Source organism: Astatotilapia calliptera, chromosome 12 (genome assembly GCF_964374335.1).
Source record: "Astatotilapia calliptera chromosome 12, fAstCal68.1, whole genome shotgun sequence".
Taxonomy (NCBI): Eukaryota; Metazoa; Chordata; class Actinopteri; order Cichliformes; family Cichlidae; genus Astatotilapia; species Astatotilapia calliptera.
In genome coordinates, this window is record NC_137433.1 from 30,593,168 (window position 1) to 30,614,401 (window position 21,234).

The 21,234-nt window shown below is 41.6% G+C and overlaps 2 protein-coding genes across 2 annotated transcripts in view; both read left to right on the plus strand.

Annotated features, from left to right (window-relative positions):
* Positions 1-21,234, plus strand: part of LOC113033269 (transmembrane protein 132C) — a 305,934-nt gene that overhangs the window by 247,624 nt on the left and 37,076 nt on the right. The window lies entirely within an intron of this gene.
* Positions 12,646-20,404, plus strand: LOC145432347 (uncharacterized). The gene is made up of 3 exons (XM_080309111.1): positions 12,646-13,053; positions 13,292-19,949; positions 20,188-20,404. The coding sequence occupies exon 2, from the start codon at positions 13,550-13,552 to the stop codon at positions 19,496-19,498; it is 5,949 nt and encodes a 1,982-aa protein (XP_080165237.1). The 5' UTR covers positions 12,646-13,053; positions 13,292-13,549; the 3' UTR covers positions 19,499-19,949; positions 20,188-20,404.

Consider the following 21,234-nt stretch of genomic DNA (forward strand, 5'->3'; position numbering starts at 1 on the left):
TACAGTTATTTGATTTGTACCTCACCATAGTGAAGTAATAAAATAAACAATAAGCCAGAGTGCCAAAGAAGACCAAAGTTGCAGATAAACCCTTACATTAGGCAACAATTTTATATCGAGGTATTAAGTGTCAGAAACCTCAGAACTACCTACTAACTGCAATGTGATGTGATCTACGATCTAAGAGTGAATGTAAATGTGAAATGACCACTATTTTTGTTTCAAATGTTATATGCAGAAAAAGTGTGTCAGAAATCTTTTAATGGCCTTGCAAAACTGTACATACAGCACTCTTCCACAGACAGATGAATATATATGTATATGTATATGTATATGTGTGCACACACGTGGGATCACGCAGATACGTGTCAAAGTGTCCAGCTGGTTCATTAAACAGCACACAGATCAATTCTTAATTTGCTTTGTATCCATACTAATACATGCACCAACACACACACCCTAAATCTCCCTAAAACATGCGTGCAGATATACGCACAAACACACACAGACAAACACACACACCTCCATCACTTCAGAGATTTGTCTTCAATCTCCACACAAACTAAATATTGTTCAAACCCACTGAGTTTGTCTGTGAGATTATTTCTGTGTGGACTGTTTGGGTTTTTTCCCCTTATTTATATATTTTTGTTTTGTTTTTTATGCAACATGCATATTCGTTCCTCAAATTATAATGTCGTATTAAAGGCACATAGGTTGTTGGTGGCTTGGAGCACTGTTCACGTTAATAGTTGATCAAATTAAACCTGTACACTGAAAAATGATGCTTTAGTCACTGCAGGCATGGCCGGTGTTCCACATTAACTGGTGTTTGATTAGTGATGGTGAAAACAATGTGTTGCAGGAGTAGCTTTGCAGAAGTTGCTACTGACAGATGGGGAAATCAACATTGTGAATGTTTCATCTTTAAAATGCATTTCTTTGTTTGTTTGTTTTTTGTTGTTGTTTTTTTGTTTGTTTTTTTAAAAACATGACAAAACTGTTATTGCATTGATCAAAAACAAAAAAAAATCCAGAAAGTATTCACAGTGCTTCAATTGTTCCACATTTTGTCATTTTACAGCCTTATTCCAAAATGGATTACCATATAACCACTCTGCCACTCATGCCTGCTGGGTTGTCCTTCTGCAAGGTTCTCCTCTCATTACAGAGCAATGCTGGAGCTCTGTCAGAGTGATAATCAGGTTCTTGATCACCTCCATGACTAAGGCCCTTCTTCCCCAGTTGCTTAGATTGGCCAGGCAGCAAGCTGCAGGAAGAGTCCTCATGATTCCAAACTTCTTCCATTTATGGATGATAGAGGTCACTCTGCTAACTGGGACCTTGAGTTTTTTCTGTACCCTTCCCCAGATCTGAGCCTTGATACAATTCTGCCTTAAAGGTCTACAGACAATTCTGTGTCTGGCTCATGTCCGTGGCTTTGTATATGCTCAAAAATGCACAGTTAACTTATGAACCTGATATAATCATGTCCAATCATATCAATGTACTAGAGGTGAACTCCAGTCCAGATGTAGAAACATTTGACAGTTGATCTGTGGAAACGGGATGCCCGTGAGCTTAATTTTGATTGCCATGGCAAAGGCTGTGAATACTTGTCATATTTATATTTTTTATTCGTTTTTCAAGAATGTCAAGCAAATGTTTTTTGGTGAAAAATGAATGTAATCTCTTTTGGAATAACATGACAAAATGTGGAACGAGTGAAGCGCTGAATACTTTGTAGATGCACTGCAGATGACTGAGATGACACCCGTTTATAATTTCACCAAAGTTAATAAACTCTATGGCAAATCTTCTTGTTCCCATTATTATTCTTCCCACGCATTTATATATGATTTGCAGATTGTCAGCCTTACAGCCAAAGCACACACTTTATATTATTTGCACTTAGGTGAAATAGATGCTAGTCAGCCCATGCTACACTGTTGACAATATATTAGAAACCTCTGCAAATGTTTTATATCCTGATCCTTTAAAAAAAATACACTCTAAAATAATTGAATATATCACCATGCGTTTGTTTTCAGTTTACTACATTTACAATGTTATTTTAGTGCTAATAGTTTAAGCTGGGGTATTCTTTAAGTGGTAGAAAAGTAAAATTATATAAATAGAGTTTATTATATTAAAATTATAGTAAAATGCTAAAAGATGAATTGCCAGGTGCTGTTGAACATAGGCAGTATAAAAGATGGTTGTAGCTACAATGACATCATCTGTTGGTTTGTCCCATTTTGAAGCCTTGAGTTCAGTGTTCCTGCATCACCATCTTGGTTGCAAGAAACCAGATGTGACGAGGAAGAGTGGGCCAGACTGTGAAATTGGTTGATCACTGGCTGACTACTTGTGACTGACAAGTCAGTGAGCAATGAGCAATGCAAAATACCACACCCAGTCCTCCTTTTTGAAGGAAGGATATTCAAAACAGATTTTATTTTCCTTTTTCAATGCAAACCAAAAACAGGGGTTTACAGGGGTCCTAAAGGAGTCTGTTTTCCCAAACACTTAGGACCACACTCGCTTTAGTCTCCTGGTAAGAAAACTATCTCAATGTTTTACACTGCTGTTAATAGATAAGTGTAAAGTTACCAGTGATGTGAATAACGGCGTTACTTTTTTCAGTAACAAGTAATCTAACTAGTTACTATTCCTATCGTTACAACGCCGTTACCGTTACTAACAAGAAGATGCGGTGCGGTCGCGTTACTATTTTTCAACAAACAGACGGTTGAAGCTGTGTTCAGCTTTACTGCACTTTATATCAGTTGCACGGAAGTAGCTGACTACATAAGTAATCTGGGCGCTACAGCTTTAAGCAGCTGCGAGCGCTTCCACAGGCGGCTATCACTTTCTGGTAGACAATCACTTTTTGGCACAACACCTGGAGCTAAGGAGGCAAAACAATCACATGAGTGCTGCTGTTTGACTGAGGAAGAATAAAGTAGTCGTGGTAAGCCAATCACATGACCACTTCAAGATGACAAAGCAACAAGGTGATATATACCAGTTTTTAAATGCTGTTGACAGGCCACGTAAAACCAGAGTCATGATAAACAATATATATGCGTGTTTTTTCCTCAATAGTTTCGCCATGTTTACTGTCTAAGGACAGCGCCAGCAAGCACTCTCTGCGTATAACCAAAAAATAAAAAAACTAAACAAAAACAGCCCGTTCGTTTTGGTGGAAAAATGTACCATGTCAACATGACATTAGTTTGTTTAGGAAGAGGGGGAAGTTTTAGGAGTGACGGCAAGAGTGAGAGAGAGAGAGAGAGAAAGACAGCAGAAGGAGAGAGAGAGAGCGAGTTTTGAGATGTGAGAGATTTGTGACGTTTAGCATGTTTGGAGTGTGTAGTTAATGTGTTGTCTTGTGTAGTTAGTGTGTAGTGTTGGATAGTTTTGTGTTGTGTGTCAGAACAATGAGGTGACTGCTGTCTCCAGGTAGAAACAGGAGGAGTGATACACCTGCTGCTGTCAGACCTGCAGGTATCAGGCTGTGATGTTCTCCTTTATAGTGGACAGAACTTTATGGCACAAAATATTTGTGTGGCATCTTATTGAATGCAGAACAGCTGATTGTTATGTAAATAGTTTGAAATGGTTCAAAAAAAAAAAAAAAAAAGGGGTAAAAGGTAAATAGCTGTCAAACCCAGTGGGGGTGCACAAAGACAACTAAGCAAATCCTTCTGGCTTATACCAAGCAATACAGATTCTCAAAAAAAAAAAAAAGTTCCCCATAAGTAACACATGTTAACATCAAATCCACTGATCCACACTGAAGTCCATGAGTTTTATCTGAATGTCCATGAGAGATGTCCAAGCGCTATTGTCCATAAATGAGGGGAATGGTGTGTATGATTGCGGAAATCGGTGTATTTGGAAAATGGGGACAGAGCGTCGTCTTTGATAGCTTCCTACCCAACCGGTGGAAGCTTCAATTGCAGAATGAGTCCTGCTCCTAGCCGTTCATTTGCTCGCCGTCCTTTTTCATACCCCAAAAAAGGTTCACCTGGCCTGCATTAAATAAACAAGGCCAATAAGAAATCACAAGAATAATACAAAAATGTCAGCCAATTAAGCTAAATACATTAAGTTATTCTTGTTCCTGTGTACACAATTTATAAATAAACAAACAATATATTGGTTAAATATAATATATTTAACCAATAAGGATTTAACTGAAACATTTCAACTGCTACATACTATGTAGCTTCACAACATTTTTTTATTCAACAAATATCGGTCAAATCAAAATCAAATTGTTTGGACCCACAGCAGCCAATTAGCGTCAGCTGGTAGCAATACAAACAGTCAATTAAAAGTTCAAACTCACCAATTCCGTTCTGTTCAGTGCACAACAACACTATGGCTCTGGCTCACAGTAATCAGCATCTAAGTTGCATAAGTTAGTTGGTGTTAAAAAAAAATGACGGGAGGAAGCCCGGGACAGGCTTACTATGACCTACATGCCATCCGATTGGCTGAGCAAAGTCATGTGCTTGGAGTCATGTATTTGTGATACGTTCAATAAGTGCAGGAAATTACTCTGGGTTACAGCTGCAAATAACTTTGTTGTTTGCGAAACTTGTGCATATGATTTTAAAATTGACAATTTATATATGCATTTAATTGAACCATGAAATATGGTTCAATAAACATGTTTGTGGTTGTTACAGTAAAAAATATAACTTTTTCTACTCAGATGTTATGTTTTTTGTCTGATTTTAGATCAATTGTGTTAATACAGTATGTCAACATGAGAACATAACTGTAAATTCAGACATTTGAGGTTGTGCTGAAAAGAATGATACCAAACAAGGCAAAGTAAATAGTTTTTAAAGGTGAAATGTGGAGGGAAAATCAAAAGTGGTTAAAATGGCCAATTATACCCTGGACCCCAGAGGGTCAAACAATATTTACTTTTCAAGTAATTAATTACTTTTAGAATCTTGTAACTCAGTTACTAACTAGTTACTTTTTTGAAGAAGTAACTAGTAACTATAATTAATTACTTTTTCAAAGTAACTTGCCCAACACACCTTTTTTCCACAAGCAGAATTACAGATACCTGTATTTAATACTGGTAAAAGGTGAAGCACCGATTCAACATTCATACGCATGTCAAAATAAAACCGATAATAAAACACTGCATGATGTATGGTTGCCAAAAAAGTACAGACTTTGAAGTGTACTAAAGATATAAAGTGAAAGGCGGCTCTTTGAAGGACATTTCTAACAGCTGTTTGGTCCAAAGCTAACTGAAATGCATTTCATATTAATATAATAGTAAAAAAAAAAAAAAAAAAAAAATATATATATATATATATATACAAAGCTAATTTATTTTAACTTCTACTAATCATTCTAATGAATATACTCAGTTTGAACACTCGGGTGACTTTGTCCTCATGACCGAACAGAAAAATGAACATTGTGCTAAAATTGAGACATAAATTATATGTTTATGGCTCTTTCGTGTAAAATCTGTTTATGTAATAAGCACTGGTGATGAATTTACCCATAGGATTCCTTTTGTTGTACATGTAATGTTGTTCCCTCTATTTATGTTGAAATCAGTTTGATGTTGGGAAGCTGTGTAGTGAAATAGGAAGTGTGTTAAACCCAATGAGACCATTGTAAGAAGTAGGAAGTAGAAATATTAGTGTTAAATGGTTAAAGGTACCTGAAAACTCAACTTTCATATAGTAACAAATTTTTTGTACGTCATCACTTCCCACCTATGTCTCTCAGTCTAGGAAAAAGTGGAATGATAATATGATGGACAAGAGAGACTTGTCTGTTAGGTGACTGTCATCACATTTAGCACTCTGTCATCAATCGTTTTTCTCCCCATGCAGTGCATTCACTGTTGGCTTGCACTATTACTCAAACCTGTGAAATTATACACACAGAATTTCAACAAAGCACAGTTCATATTAAGGATTTATTGCATAGCAAAGCAATACTTCTTCATAAGAAATAATAGATTTTTAATATCGTGCTTCTGTTAAAAACATCACATATTGTTAAAAAATGTCACTTTTATAAAATCATCCTGAATATATTAAACTGATAATAAATCTGTCATGGCATTTTATTAATTGCATAATGATAGCGAGGTTGCGTCTGAAGAATACTTCAGCTAAAATCTAGTCATAATTAAGGCAGGTGCAGATGTGTCACTGGCTGATACCCTAGCATCAACTCAATTTGAGTGCAGATAAAGTGCATGCTTTGGTTTTAGGGTTGAGAATCCTCAAATCACATTAAACAAATGGGAAGAATAATAATGGCAATAGAAACCTTTGCCGAACTTTTTTTTTTTTTTTTTAAATGTGTTGGTATTATGAATTAGCAGTCTTATACTTCATTATGTGATTATGTCTGTGTTCATATATATTTGCCTATTTGGAAGCCTGTGGAGAAAGATTGTTAACCAAATGTGTGCAAATGTTCTGCCATACGGTCTTCAAAGATCCCAACTAAACATTGCATGATGTATGGTGGTCAAACATTAACTGGTTGACATGTGGGCCTGAACAGAAAAGGGAGCGGCAGCGGAGTTCATCGGGAATGGGTGAAGTGCCAAAAAACAAAAATGATCAAACTAATTTATAACAATAATTACATTCTGAAAATTATAGTGGGTGGCTGTACACTTTAAATTGCTTATAACTTCACCCTTCTCCACAGCTGTCTGATGGACAGCAGCACAAATAATTGTAATCCACAGACCAGTTGTAGCATGTTTTGACATTGCCCCCATCTGACAACAGATGTTCTGTCCACGTAGGCAGGCAGTCCATAGCTACCCACATACTGCCAATGTGCTACCACCATTTAAGCATAATTTCCCCACCATGCATGGAATAATCTAACACCACTAATCTGGTGGTATATATATATATATATATATATATATATATATATACATATACCAGTTAGATATTTTATGATATTTTACACCAGAGTTACGTCAAATGCTGTGGGTGGCATTCATCTGTGGGAGCTGTAGCCTGTCAGTCCACTATTTACTTGACCTGTCAAAATGCCAAAAATTCTGAGTTGAGGATATCCGGAACTTTTTTCTTTGTAAGTCCTGCGCTTTTTGCTAGTGTTGCCTGCCATTAGGTGGTACATCTGAAACTTCTTCTTCTTTTTTTTTTTTTGCAGTAGACTAAGCTGCTAACTTGGTCAATGGCTCTAAATGCTTCAGAAGCCATTGACATTTTGCCATCACTGGCATGAAAAGAAAACCAGAATGAGGCATTCAAGGAGACAGTCAGAATAAAATCTTTCAGCAATCGTAGATACTGAACTATACAAATCAGACAAAATGTAACTAATAAATAGTAACTTGATAAACTGGACATCTATATGTTATTTGCCCATGTTCATCGAGGGTCTGTGTACATAATTGCACCGATAAATACAACAATTTTTTTTAGTGCTTTCACAGAGTTACAGGTTTAAATTTCTGCAAAAAAAAGAAAAGAAAAATCTGTTTACAAATAAATCAGACCTGGACTGTTTGAATCTGCTGGATGTATATAAATTACAATTATCTTGTAGATCGTTTTAATCTCATCAGTGGATATAATTAAAGAATGATTACAGTCACTTGAGGCTATTGTGTTATTATTGCATTTCAAGCCGGTAATCTGGTAATTCTGTGTTAAGTAAAGAGGTTCTGCCAAGATCTTGAGAAAAAAACAATAATTAGTGTCAATAAAGGTATCATATTAGTCGTGTATTTAATGGTTTAAAATGACCAAACAAATTAAGTAAATCACATTTGCCTTTATTAAATCATTAGCAGCTCGTCACTACCAGCTAACCACTTCATATCTATAACACTCCATCAAATCTCTTTTGCTATAAGCAACAGAATGTAAATGACATATAACAACATGTTTGAAGAAATGAGGTGTGTGTGTGTGTGTGTGTGTGTGTGTGTGTGTGTGTGTGTGTGTGTGTGTGTGTGTGTGTGTGTGTGTGTGTGTGTGTGTGTGTGTGTGTGTGTGTGAGAGACAGAGAGAGAGAGAGAGAGAGACCAAAAACACGAGATAAAAGAGGGAGAAAAGAGGGCTTCAATCTAGATGCCCTTGGTCATTTGAGAGCCTAGAAAGGAAATGAAAGGTAAAGTGGATTAAAGGCAGAGGTCACACGCACATGCACACAAACACACACACATGCACAGACACACACACACACACTACAATCTAAACTCACATTTTCCATTTAGCAGTAACAGGCTTAGGAAATAGCCAGTGATTTGAAGTGCACAACATCAGACCAAACCATTAGCAACACTCAAAGACATATATCTGTGGGAGTTGCGACCTTGAGGGGGTCTAAAACTATTTTTAAACCTCCAGAGATTCAGTTCTTACAGAGTAGAAAGAGATTTTTGTGTTAAATCAGCAAAGCTATGAATGCTCCCCAGCACCCCACGCCAACACCCCCACATAAAATGTTCAATAGATTGTCTGGTGACAAAACTTTCAGGGAGTGAAAACTGGTTCAATTGAGGGTTTATATTACATATAATGCCTTATGAGGTATATTCATTTTTATGATCATTTTGACATCAGAATGGACTTCAGTTTTGAATTTAATCACAGTAATATATTTATAACTCAGTGGGTCATCTAGAGAAAGTTGTTAAGTTAGACACTTTTTATCTGAATATAACTTTTACAGTATATATTACGGTATAAACGTGTATTGCAAATACCACAATTGTAATTTGGTGTATGTATTTTTTTTTATATTACATAATATGAACGCCCCAAAAATGATAAATATACTAAATATTAATAATACCCATCCATCCATTCATCTGTCTTCTGACACTTGTCACTCTGGGTCGTGGGGGCAGCAGTCTCAGCAGATATGAACAGACCTCCTTCTCCTGGCTCACCTCCTCCAACTCCTCTGTGGGGGACACTAACATCATCACTACTGATACCTCACCAGTCCATCTGTTACGCTCCTGCCTTACTCTCCCCTCACTCGTCAACAAAACCCTGACATACTTACACTCCACTAGGCAGCAACTCTTTCCCAACCCAGATGGACGCCTCACCCTTTTTTATATTATTGTTAATAACATTCATGGAAATTACTGCATCTGCATTAGTATAATACTACAGTTTTAGCTCTTAGATGACATGGGGTAGGTATATTCACAGGTTAGTTTATTTATAAATGTAATTATAACAGACTAGTCTGACATTAACTATCATTAGCTAATAATAATATCATTAGCATAAATAAACAAATATGAAAACTATTAAGGATAATAATGAATAAATTACTTGTCATTGTCACTGCTATAACCGGGGGAGGGAAAGTGACATGCAGATGTCTACATTGTTTGTGCAGGTGTTTGGTTGTGTATTTGTGCAGTAGAGGGTGAATTATGGCTGAGCTGTTATACTGTGCCCCATGTCACACATATCCTCTCACCTCCATAAAATATACTGACCTTAATCAATAACTAATTAGCTACTAATTACCATGCTAAAGTACACAGCACCAATTGCATCAACACACAAACATCCACTTATTGAGAAGTTAAGTAGGGTGGTGCCTATTACACAAGGTCCCACCAGCCTTGTGTTAAACACAGTTTCTCAGCACAGCCACATATATTGACCACAGTAGAACACTATTTGTCTACCAAATACTGCATAAAATAAGATAAAAAACAATTTAAATAAAACATTGTATTGATCCACTAATCCTTTAAAGTTCTCTTTAGTGTTTTTCAGTATATAGTGATTGTTTGCACTTGTGCACTGCCCATAAAGTGCTCAAACATATACCCGCTTCCCCACCAGCCTCTCACTCTCACCCTGACATATTGGCAGCAGTTACCATACCTCCATTTTGTGTTCCCTCAGGAAGCCATGTTATTTCCTGCTGGTCCATTAGCGCCCCATCACTGCAACACATGAACAGTTCAGATAGGACGAGGCCGCTGCTGTAGCTGTCCATGCGAGTTTCAGTCTGTGATGCCCTGTGCTTGACCCGTCTTAGCAATGACAAAGTGTTATTGGTAAAGACAATGAGTAGCAATTACGTGCAGCTGTGTGTGGGGGGTGTGAGGACATACTGATTTATTTGTTGTCTGATGTTGCAATTGGATGCTCTGTAATACATACATGCTCAAATAAGGATAGGGCTGAATTCATGATTATTTGTAATATTTTCATTTTCGTTGGATTACTCAAGTAATAACCCTATCATAGAGATCTACTCCAAGGTAAAGTCCTGACGTCTAGTCTACAAAAAGCAAAAGCTATCCTTAAAAAAAATAAAAAAGATAAAATGGCCAACCTCTCCTCATAGGTGGTCTCCTTGGGAAGTCCTGGAGGATTTCAGCATGGTTGTGATTTCTTTTCCTTCTGCCCAGAAGCAGACAAGGACTGATGGGAAATAAAGGTGCCATTGAACTTTGCAGTTGCAGTATTTTTCAAAGAGAACCTATTTTCCTACGTATTGGTACAAACAACAAGTATATGCATTATAAAGTAATTTGATTGTAATGCTTTTGTACCGCTTAAAATCCTCAATCGTACTAAGAAAGCAATGCCTTCCTCTGACACACGTGTCATCACATTTGTTTATTCTTGTGCTCTCACACATAAAGCGACAAAAGAACTGCACAAAGTGTTAGTAAATGTGACAGGTGAGAGTGAAAGAAAGAGGGTGCAAGATGATGAAAAACAGTGAAAGGGCAAAAAAATAATGCGGCCTTGTTAAAATATAATACTAGGAAAAAGGCAGAGACACTATGTGAAGAATAATGATTGTTTACATGCTTAAACTAAAACATAATATGAGCTGAAATTCATTTCAAAATGCTTTGTTTATGGCTCTTGGTCAATAAATCATCACAACTTAAGTTTAGAAACAAGAAATCTTCTTAATAAAACTTGTCTTTGTTTCTCCACACCATCCAGTGAAACGAAATTTCATTATGATGTTGTCTTTGTTTTGTTTTTTGTTTTTCCCACAACCTTGTCGTCCAACCCCTCCTGGGGCATCCTGAGGCTGCCTCATGCTGGTCAGGATATATAATCTCTCGAGCGGATTCTTCATCTCCCCGGGCTCTCCCTTGGGTCAAATATGACCTGATCAGATGTTTTAACAATTTTTTTTATCATTATTTCTTCACTCTGTGATTTCTTTTAGTGTTCGCCTTTGCCATGAATACTCACTTCTTTCACTTGCATCATCATTAAAAACTAAGAAATATACATAAATGCAAGGGAAAAAGTAGGTGTAATAAAGGTGAGAGGAACTGTTTAAATCTGACATTTCTTTCTGTATTCATATCAACACATAGCAGCTGGATTTACACCTCAAGCTGTTAAAAAGCTATGAAAGAGGCCAGGCTTCTGGTCTGTTCAGCATTGCACCACTAATATTTACATCCATTTCAGATTCATTCACTAAATGTTATTAAATCATGTGGTGTAAAATTGAGAGCAAAAGCTGGCACAGTGCAAGCAGGTAATCACCAGCATGATTAGTGTCATGTTGTCCAAATAAGCTGGAAACAGTTCACTAGCAAGTTCCTTCCAACCTGTTCTGGGATAACAACCTCTGGGATGAACCCAGATAAAGTTCGGTTCAAAAAAAGCCAACACAAATTAAAATTTGGTCAGTTTTCTTTTGAACATCATCACCTTAACCATGTCCAGACAGATTCCAGTGCAGCTGCCATTTGTATATGACTGCAAGTCATGTTATGCACACTGAATGTGCACCTGTGATTTTATCCACATGAATGTAATATCAGCTACTTATTCAAACTGATATGACATTCATGTGGAGAATCACTATTTGTTGACCCTCTCTTACCCCCATCCCTCCATCCCCACCCCACTGATTGTTTCCTGTGAATTTGTATTATAGTATAGTATATACTGTATAGAAAATATTTTTTCCTATTAATTAACCTATGTAATTTAATCATTGTTTAATTTAAGGTTAATTTGAATCTATAAAAATACATTCATATATGTAGTATATGGTGGTAAATTTTCCACCTTTCTTTAATTATGATTTTAAAAATAAAGATAAATAAGATTAAATAAACACCTAGCTTAGTCTTGCGTGCACACATAAACACACACCAAGGCCACAATCAGGCCATATGAACAGACATATTCAGGGCAGTGTTGACCTATATCCCTATGCTAATAAGAGTATTAATTCACATGGGGTCTGCAAACATTCCCGAAGAACAGAAAAAAAGAGAAAATGAAAACCACAAAACACAGAGTGTGACAACCCGCATGTCTTTTTTAAGCCCTTTAACATCTACCAAAAAGATGAAAGTGGGTAAGAAAGTTTTAAAGCAAAAAGACATTTTACTATATAGTACATAAAAGTAGTTTAGTTAAATTGGAGCCTCACAGTGGATGAATGCACTAACAAACTATAAACATTTAAAAACTGAGGTACTTGTTCTCTACCGGTTTCCTTTACAAATTCCAGTAATTAGATTACAACTTTTGTGTTTATGTGTATTTTCTCACCTTTAATTTGCTTTCTCGATCAGCTGTCTAATATCCAAGCCAAAGCTTAATAATATCGACCTATATGTTTGTTAAAAGTCCGCTTGTTCACTGTAGCTGTTTTATACTACGTTACCCATGATGCACCTCGGTATCTGTACTTCCGGTTGGGAACGTGTTCAGCGCAGCGCTGCACAGATGAGAGGTGTGTCGGAGGAGTAACGTATTAACGTGCATTCGGTGTGAGTTAATACTGCGTGCGTGCTTACCATGTGAGTATTGTAAGATGAGAGTGAGGCTTGTTGACTTTATCTGTGTAATTTGCTATCGCTAAGAGGCTAGTCCCGTTGCTATCGCTAAGAGGCTAGTCTCGTTGCTATCGCTAAGAGGCTAGTCCCATTGCTATCGCTAAGATGCGTTTTGTTTGGCCTACTACAGGCAGCCTTGTGTTCAGCCCATATTTCATTCCATATACGACTTACTGTCAAGCATTGTGGTTGTAGGTGGATGTAACTATTTACTATGTTTATTCTTTGAATCGTTGCAATCAGCAGAGGTCTGGTTTGCCAATGTATATACAAGCCAGAAATTCATTTATGGTCTTAGGGTGCCATCTAGTGGCCATGAGGTTATGGCAGATTGTATAACATTACGCTGGAAACCCACAGTACTGTATAAGGGGTACACTGCTATCCATAGTGGTTAATACAAATGTTTGTTCTTTCTGTTTACAGATGACCACACACACATACCCATATACACACTCACACCCCCGTTACCTGCATGTGAATACTGTAATGCCTCCCTACCAACGCTGTACATCCTGTTGATGTCATCTGCCACCTCTTTAGTAAAGTTATTTGAACTACATCACTGTGGAGTACCATTCCTTCTGACCGAGGACGACTCAGTTGAAGCGTGATCGGCAATCAGTGCAAACATACATTACAAGTGGTCCTTCGAGCCGGATTCGCCTTGGCTGAGTTAATGAGATGGCAAACCCTCAGGATAGAGGTGCATCGAGTAGCCCCCGTCCAACGCGGGAGAAGAAACTTCCAGGACATCTGGTGGACTATGAGCACAACCTAACTGAGCCATCTAGCGCTCCAAGTAGTTCAAGCAGCTCCGACTATGAAGAGGATGAGAGATGGCAGAAGATGGAATCAGTTTGGAGCAGTGTCCTCCAACACATGACTCAACTGCAAGTGTCTATGGAGGAAACTCGTGGGACATTACTGAAGCGGGTGGAGCGTTTGGAGCAAGCTTCTAAACCTGGCAGTCCTCTTCCCCCAGAAACAGGAGCGTTAGAACAACCCCAACATATTTCCTCCATAACAGAAGTTGCACCACTACAACCTAGCAATGAGGTGTTACATGACACCACAACACCGGCGAACATGCCGACGCCAGTGGAAACATCTGCTCCATCACCTCCCCGTAAAGCGAGCCTTCACATTCAGCCAGTGCTGCACCCTGCCACTTATGTAGCTGCATCGACGCCACTCAGGAGACCTGGGCGATGCACTGCTGAACCCTTCTCATATCAGCGATCGGAACATCAGCTCCTGATAAACAGGCCAGGCCAGGTGCAGCTATTACATTCTGCATCCCCAGCTGATCAGCCACTACAACATGCTCATCTTTCAGTGCACCAGCTATCACAGGCTGTGGACCCAATGAGTCTGCAGCAGATGTCACGTCTCGCTGCTCCTGTCTTCCAAGTCAGACATCCAGCTAATCCTGTGTACTTGCAGCAACCTTCACGTCCACCAGCGCCTGTGACCCAGCCATCACAGTGGACAGAAGCTCATCGCCCTGTGCCCACCATACTGCATCCTGAAGCTGTGCCTGATCCAGCTGGCAAGCACTATGTTCCTTATCCCTCAGGCAGTCACTATTCATCATCTTCCTCTGCTGAACACCATAATCCGCAGGTTGCCACAACTTACCCAGCAGGAATGCCTCTACCAAACCTGATGGAGATGATGGTGGCATCTTCATACGGCATCCCAAAGCCTAAGCTGGTGATCTTCCGGTCGGGGAGAGAGAGTGACTTTGCCTTATTGAAGAAAGGGCTGGACAGCACCTTAGGGCCACATTCACATCTGGGAGAAGATTACAAGTATCAGGTCCTACTAGATCATCTAGAGCATCCCAGCGCTTTACAGGTAGCTAAGCGCTACATTCACGACCGCACTCCCTACACTAGTGCAATGAGGGCGCTAGAGCAGAGGTATGGACAGCCAAGGCAGTTAGTCCAAAGTGAGCTTAGCACCATATTAAACGCCCCCCCTATTAGAGCTGGAGACTCTCAAGCTATTGAGGACCTCTCCCTGTCGGTGTCCAGCCTGGTTGGGCTTCTCAGTACCATGGATGAAGTAGCAGCCAGTGAGCTTCATTGTGGTTCACATGTGGACAGACTGCTTACTAAGCTCCCTCTGAACTACAGGGACAACTTCATCGAGTACTGTATCACCCGGGGGATCATCCGCAGTGGCAGCAGCCGAACATACAATATGTACGACTTCTCAGAATGGCTCGAACGGAAATCCCAAGTCCTTCAGCTATCCAGACAAGCCTCTCAAATGCCCCCGGACAAGCCACGTCCAGAGAAGAACCTACTCAAAGCCTCAGCAGGGCTCAAGCCACACAACAGATCTGCTTCCATCTACTACGGCCCAAATCCAGCCCAAGCCAAGCTAAAACAGGAGGGAGAATCTACAGCTCCAGATCCGACAGTCCAACCTAAGAAGAAACAGAAGTTCAAACCTTATTGTCCATACTGCGAAGGGACAGAGCATTATCTGAATGGCTGTGATGGATTCAAAAGGCTAGACCTCAAAGCTATGGCTACCTGGATTACCGAGAAGGCCAAATGCTGGCGCTGTGGCCGTAAACATTCTCCAGAGCAGTGTACTCTGAAGAAGCCGTGCAGCACCTGTGGTGACCAGCATTTGTTGGTGCTCCATGACCTGGTTGAGGCCAAGAAGCGGGACCCTAACATACTAACTGTGAGTACTAGTATGGTCTACCTAGACTATTCAAGTCACTCAGGTCGTGTTATGCTTAAGGTAGTACCAATCCAACTACATTATGGGGGCAAATCACTGAATACATTTGCTGTGCTCGATGACGGCTCAGAGAAGACTGTTGTGCTTCCAGCGGCAGTTAAATCTCTAGGTTTGGAACAGGAGGAAGCAACACTCTCACTGAGAACTATCCGTCGAGATGTAATCCAGATGAAGGGAGGCTTTGTCTCATTTCAGGTGTCACCAAGGGCTAAGCCCAAAGTGAGGTACAAAGTAACACATGCTTTCACAGCCCAACAACTGAGCCTAGCTACTCAGTCATGTCCAGTTGAACAGCTAAAGAAGAAGTATCTTCACTTACAGAAAGTCCAGATTGAGGGATTTAACCAGATCCAACCTTTGGTGCTGATTGGCTCAGATAACGCTCATCTCATCACCCCTGTCCGCCCCGTCCTTCGGGGGTCGTCCAAAGGGCCAGTAGCTATCTGCACCAAGCTCGGATGGGCCATCCAGGGGCCGGCCAGTAGTATGCCTACATCTGAGGGGGACCTGCAGTGCCTGAACATGTGCCTTTCTCCTGCAGAGGCCGTGCATCAAGATGTGAAGCGTTTGTGGCAACTAGATGCTCCCCCCTACAGGACAGAGAAGGAGGTCACACGGTCAAAGGAGGACAGAGAGGCGGTAGCTATGTTGGAGACAAAGACTATCAGAGTCCCAGTAGATGGTGTCGAGAGATACGCCACTCCGCTGCTGAGAAGGAGGGACTTTCCACGGATGTGTGTCTCTCCTGAAGCAGTAAAAGGCCTCCTCAGATCCACCGAACGTAAGCTGGCCAAGAATCCTGATCTGACCCTCACATACAGCCAGGAGATCCACAGGTTAGTAGATTCTGGTTATGTTGTTAAGCTGAGCCCAGATGAGACACATAGCTCTTCCGAGTCATGGTATGTACCCCACCACATGGTACATCACAATGATAAAGCTAGGGTGGTCTTCAACTGTTCGTTTGAGTTTCAGGGGGCCGTCCTGAACCACTACCTCTTACCAGGACCTCCCTTGGGGCCCACTCTGCTGGGGGTATTACTCCGCTTCCGCCAACACCCTGTAGCCGTGAGTGGAGATATCAAAGCCATGTTTCACCAGATTCGGCTGCTCCCAGAGGACTGTCCTCTACTACGGTTTCTGTGGAGGGATTGTGAAACTGACCGGCCCCCCGACGTATATGAGTGGAGAGTTTTGCCCTTCGGAACGACATGTAGCCCCTGTTGTGCTATTTACGCCCTACAGAGACATGCAAGGGAGCACGAAGACACCCACAAGGACATCTGTGACTCTGTCCACACAGCCTTCTATGTGGATAACTGTTTACAGTCCCTATCCAACCCAGAAGAGGCAAAGCAGCTCATCGACCGAATGAGAGATTTACTCATTCAAGGAGGATTCGAGATACGTCAGTGGGCGAGCAACGTGCCCGACGTAGTTGCTCACCTGCCCGCTTCAGCTAGATCAGAGAGCTGCGAGCTTTGGCTGAACTTCAAAAGTCTCGACCCACAAGAGTCAACATTAGGACTCAGCTGGCACTGCCCGACAGATGTCCTGGGATATAAGCACCGCCCTATAACCTACTCCACGGTCACGCTGCGCAACGTGTACAAGGTACTAGCTACCCAGTATGACCCCCTAGGTTATATTTGTCCCTACACTACAAGGGCCAAGCTGATTGTACAGGCCCTGTGGAGCACAGAGAGAGGATGGGATGAGCCCATCGAAGGGAATCTACTTCAGTCCTGGCTTGAGTGGGAAGGCGAACTGTCACACCTTCAGCATGTCACCATTCCCCGCTGCTACACTCCTTCTCACAACTCCAGCAATGTGACATACGAGGCTCACATATTCTGTGACGCATCAGAAAAGGCGTATGGGGCTGTGGCTTATCTCCGAGTAATCGATCAACAACTGCCCATCGCCACATCATTCCTGATGGCTCGCTCCAGAGTGGCCCCACGTAAACAGGTGTCAATACCCCGGCTGGAGCTTTGCGCAGCGCTCACAGGGGCCCAATTGGCCAAATTACTCCAGACAGAGCTCACCATCCTCCTGAAATCGATCTACCTGTGGACAGACTCTACAACGGTGCTGCAGTGGATCCAGTCTAGTTCCTGTCGCTATAAGGTATTTGTGGGGACTAGAATCTGTGAAATACAGGAGCTGACATCTCCTGAACAGTGGCGGTATGTGACCTCTGACCTCAATCCTGCTGATGACATCACCAGAGGGAAACATCTCGCTGACCTAACTGTCCGCAATCGTTGGTCACATGGTCCACCCTTTCTGTCACAACCTGCTGACACTTGGCCTAAGTCGCCAACAGAGTTCCCGGCATGCAGTGAGGCAGAGCTCAGGAAGACTGCATTCTGTGGGCACGTTTCTGCATCCCCGACTTTACCGGATCCAACACAATATGCCACGCTAGATGAGCTGATTGCTGCTACCTACCAGACCCAACACGGGGCGGCTGACGCTCCTATTACAGCAGCGGAGCAACTAGAAACCAAAACCATGCTGCTTCGCTCGGCACAGACTGACAGCTTCTCAGAGGAGGCCCGAGCCCTCCAGATCGGGCACCCAGTCCGCTCAGACAGCCGTCTTAGCGTGCTGTCCCCTGAATATGACAGTCTTACCGGTCTCATCAGAGTCGGAGGCCGCCTCCGTCGAGCTGCCGACTTAGATCCAGACAGTATTCATCCCATTGTATTAGCAGCTGAACATCCCCTGACCAAGCTCATCATAAAAACTTACGATGACCAGCTCCTTCATCCAGGTGCAGAGAGGCTGTTTGCGGAAATACGGCGCACCTATTGGATTCTCAGAGGACGTCAAGCCATTAAGAAGCATCAGCACCAGTGTGTGGACTGTAGGAGATGGCGCGCCTCACCTTCTACACCCAAAATGGCTGACTTACCTTCATCGCGGCTGAGACTCTATAAGCCGCCGTTCTGGTCAACGGGCGTAGACTGTTTTGGGCCATACACGATAAAGATAGGTCGTAGAAGAGAGAAACGCTGGGGAATCATCTACAAGTGTCTTACAACCAGATGCGTGCACCTTGATCTCCTCCCTAGTCTTGACACCGATTCCTTCCTTATGTCATTACGCAGATTTATTGCACGCCGAGGAAAGCCATACGAGATGTGGTCTGATCGAGGGACCAATTTCAGAGGTGGGCACAGAGAACTCCAAACGGCGTTTGAAAACATGGAGCCTGACCTCAAGCAGCAACTGGCCAAGCAGACTATCAACTTCTGCTTCAATCCCCCACACTCTCCTCATTTCGGAGGAGCATGGGAAAGGGAAATCAGAGCAGTGAAGTCAGCTCTGCAAGTGGTCCTGAAGGACCAAGTTGTGGTGGAAGAAGTCCTACTCACTGCTCTCATAGAGGTTGAGGGCATTTTGAACTCAAAGCCGCTTGGCTATGCATCGGCTGACATAGCTGACCCAGATCCCATCACACCAAATCTTCTCTTGATGGGGCGGCATGATTCGGCACTACCCCAGGCAGCTTACGGCCCCTCAGGCACTCTTTCTAACAGAAGATGGAGGCACAGTCAGGTCATCAGCGATCACTTCTGGAAGCGGTTCATACAGAACTACCTCCCAGGACTGCAACTCCGACAGAAATGGAGGAGGTCCACTGACAACATGGCTGTGGGACAAGCTGTTATGATTGTGGACTGTAACTTGCCTAGAGGCCTTTGGCCTGTGGGTACCATTGCCAAAGTTTTCCCAGGGATTGATGGCGTTGTTCGAGCTGCCGAGGTCAAGGTTAAAGACAGTACCTATGTTCGCCCGGTAACTAAGTTGGTGGAACTTCCCAAAGTTCCTGAGGACTCAAATGACACTGTTCCAAAATAGAAGGACTCTAGCGGGAGTGTATTTGCCTACAAATACAGGGGCGGCTGTTAAAAGTCCGCTTGTTCACTGTAGCTGTTTTATACTACGTTACCCATGATGCACCTCGGTATCTGTACTTCCGGTTGGGAACGTGTTCAGCGCAGCGCTGCACAGATGAGAGGTGTGTCGGAGGAGTAACGTATTAACGTGCATTCGGTGTGAGTTAATACTGCGTGCGTGCTTACCATGTGAGTATTGTAAGATGAGAGTGAGGCTTGTTGACTTTATCTGTGTAATTTGCTATCGCTAAGAGGCTAGTCCCGTTGCTATCGCTAAGAGGCTAGTCTCGTTGCTATCGCTAAGAGGCTAGTCCCATTGCTATCGCTAAGATGCGTTTTGTTTGGCCTACTACAGGCAGCCTTGTGTTCAGCCCATATTTCATTCCATATACGACTTACTGTCAAGCATTGTGGTTGTAGGTGGATGTAACTATTTACTATGTTTATTCTTTGAATCGTTGCAATCAGCAGAGGTCTGGTTTGCCAATGTATATACAAGCCAGAAATTCATTTATGGTCTTAGGGTGCCATCTAGTGGCCATGAGGTTATGGCAGATTGTATAACATTACGCTGGAAACCCACAGTACTGTATAAGGGGTACACTGCTATCCATAGTGGTTAATACAAATGTTTGTTCTTTCTGTTTACAGATGACCACACACACATACCCATATACACACTCACACCCCCGTTACCTGCATGTGAATACTGTAATGCCTCCCTACCAACGCTGTACATCCTGTTGATGTCATCTGCCACCTCTTTAGTAAAGTTATTTGAACTACATCACTGTGGAGTACCATTCCTTCTGACCGAGGACGACTCAGTTGAAGCGTGATCGGCAATCAGTGCAAACATACATTACAATGTTAATGGGTGCACTCACCTCATTGTATGCATGCATGGATGTGTAGAAAACAGAGCCCTGTGTCTTAATGACAACTATATGAAACTATGTGAAGAGGCGATTGGCCTAGTGTGGGTTTTCTAAAGTGATGGACAGGTGGGATGTCTAATCCCATCAGAGAGTTGGTTAGTTTGTCCCTCAGGGCCCGCCTCTGTCTACCGAGTGGGCCCTGATTGGATGATCTGATTCTTAAAGTCAGATGGATTGAATTGCTTGGGGCAGAGAACAATAGAAATGGGTAGAAAAAAGGGGGAGAGTGTGAAACACACAGAGAAAATGATTGCAAGATGAAATCTGAGAGTGAGAGAGATGGATGAACGGGGTTTCAGAGAGAAAATATACATTTGAGAGAGAATAATAGAGAAAATCTTACATAGTAAGAGATAGACAGAAGACAGAGAGAGCACTAACTGTAAATTCAGACAGATCACTTTGCTTGGAGGAAAATGAATATGGATTTAAATAAATGACTTAGCCTGGGGAGAATGCTGGTAAATTGGGGTGAGTGGGTGGTTGAGATTTGGGATTCCTAAGCAGGTTTTCGAGAAAGGAAAAAAGTCAAGTGGAAGAGGGTTGTAATAAGCTAGAAGCTCAGTCCATTTCTGTGTATTCACTTATGTTGCACCACAAACCAGAAAAAAAAAAACATCTTTTTTTCTTTTGCGGGGTTCAAGTTTCCAAAATACTTGATTATAACCCAAAAAAAGCAGCTTTGGGGTTTTTAGGATGCCAGAAAAGGTACACCTTACAGCAGGTCATTAAAACCTGTAATTATCCCTCCAGACCTGTG

Excerpts from the sequence above, each read along its gene's own strand:
- LOC145432347 (XM_080309111.1), top strand. The coding sequence starts at position 13,550 with ATGGCAAACCCTCAGGATAGAGGTGCATCGAGTAGCCCCCGTCCAACG.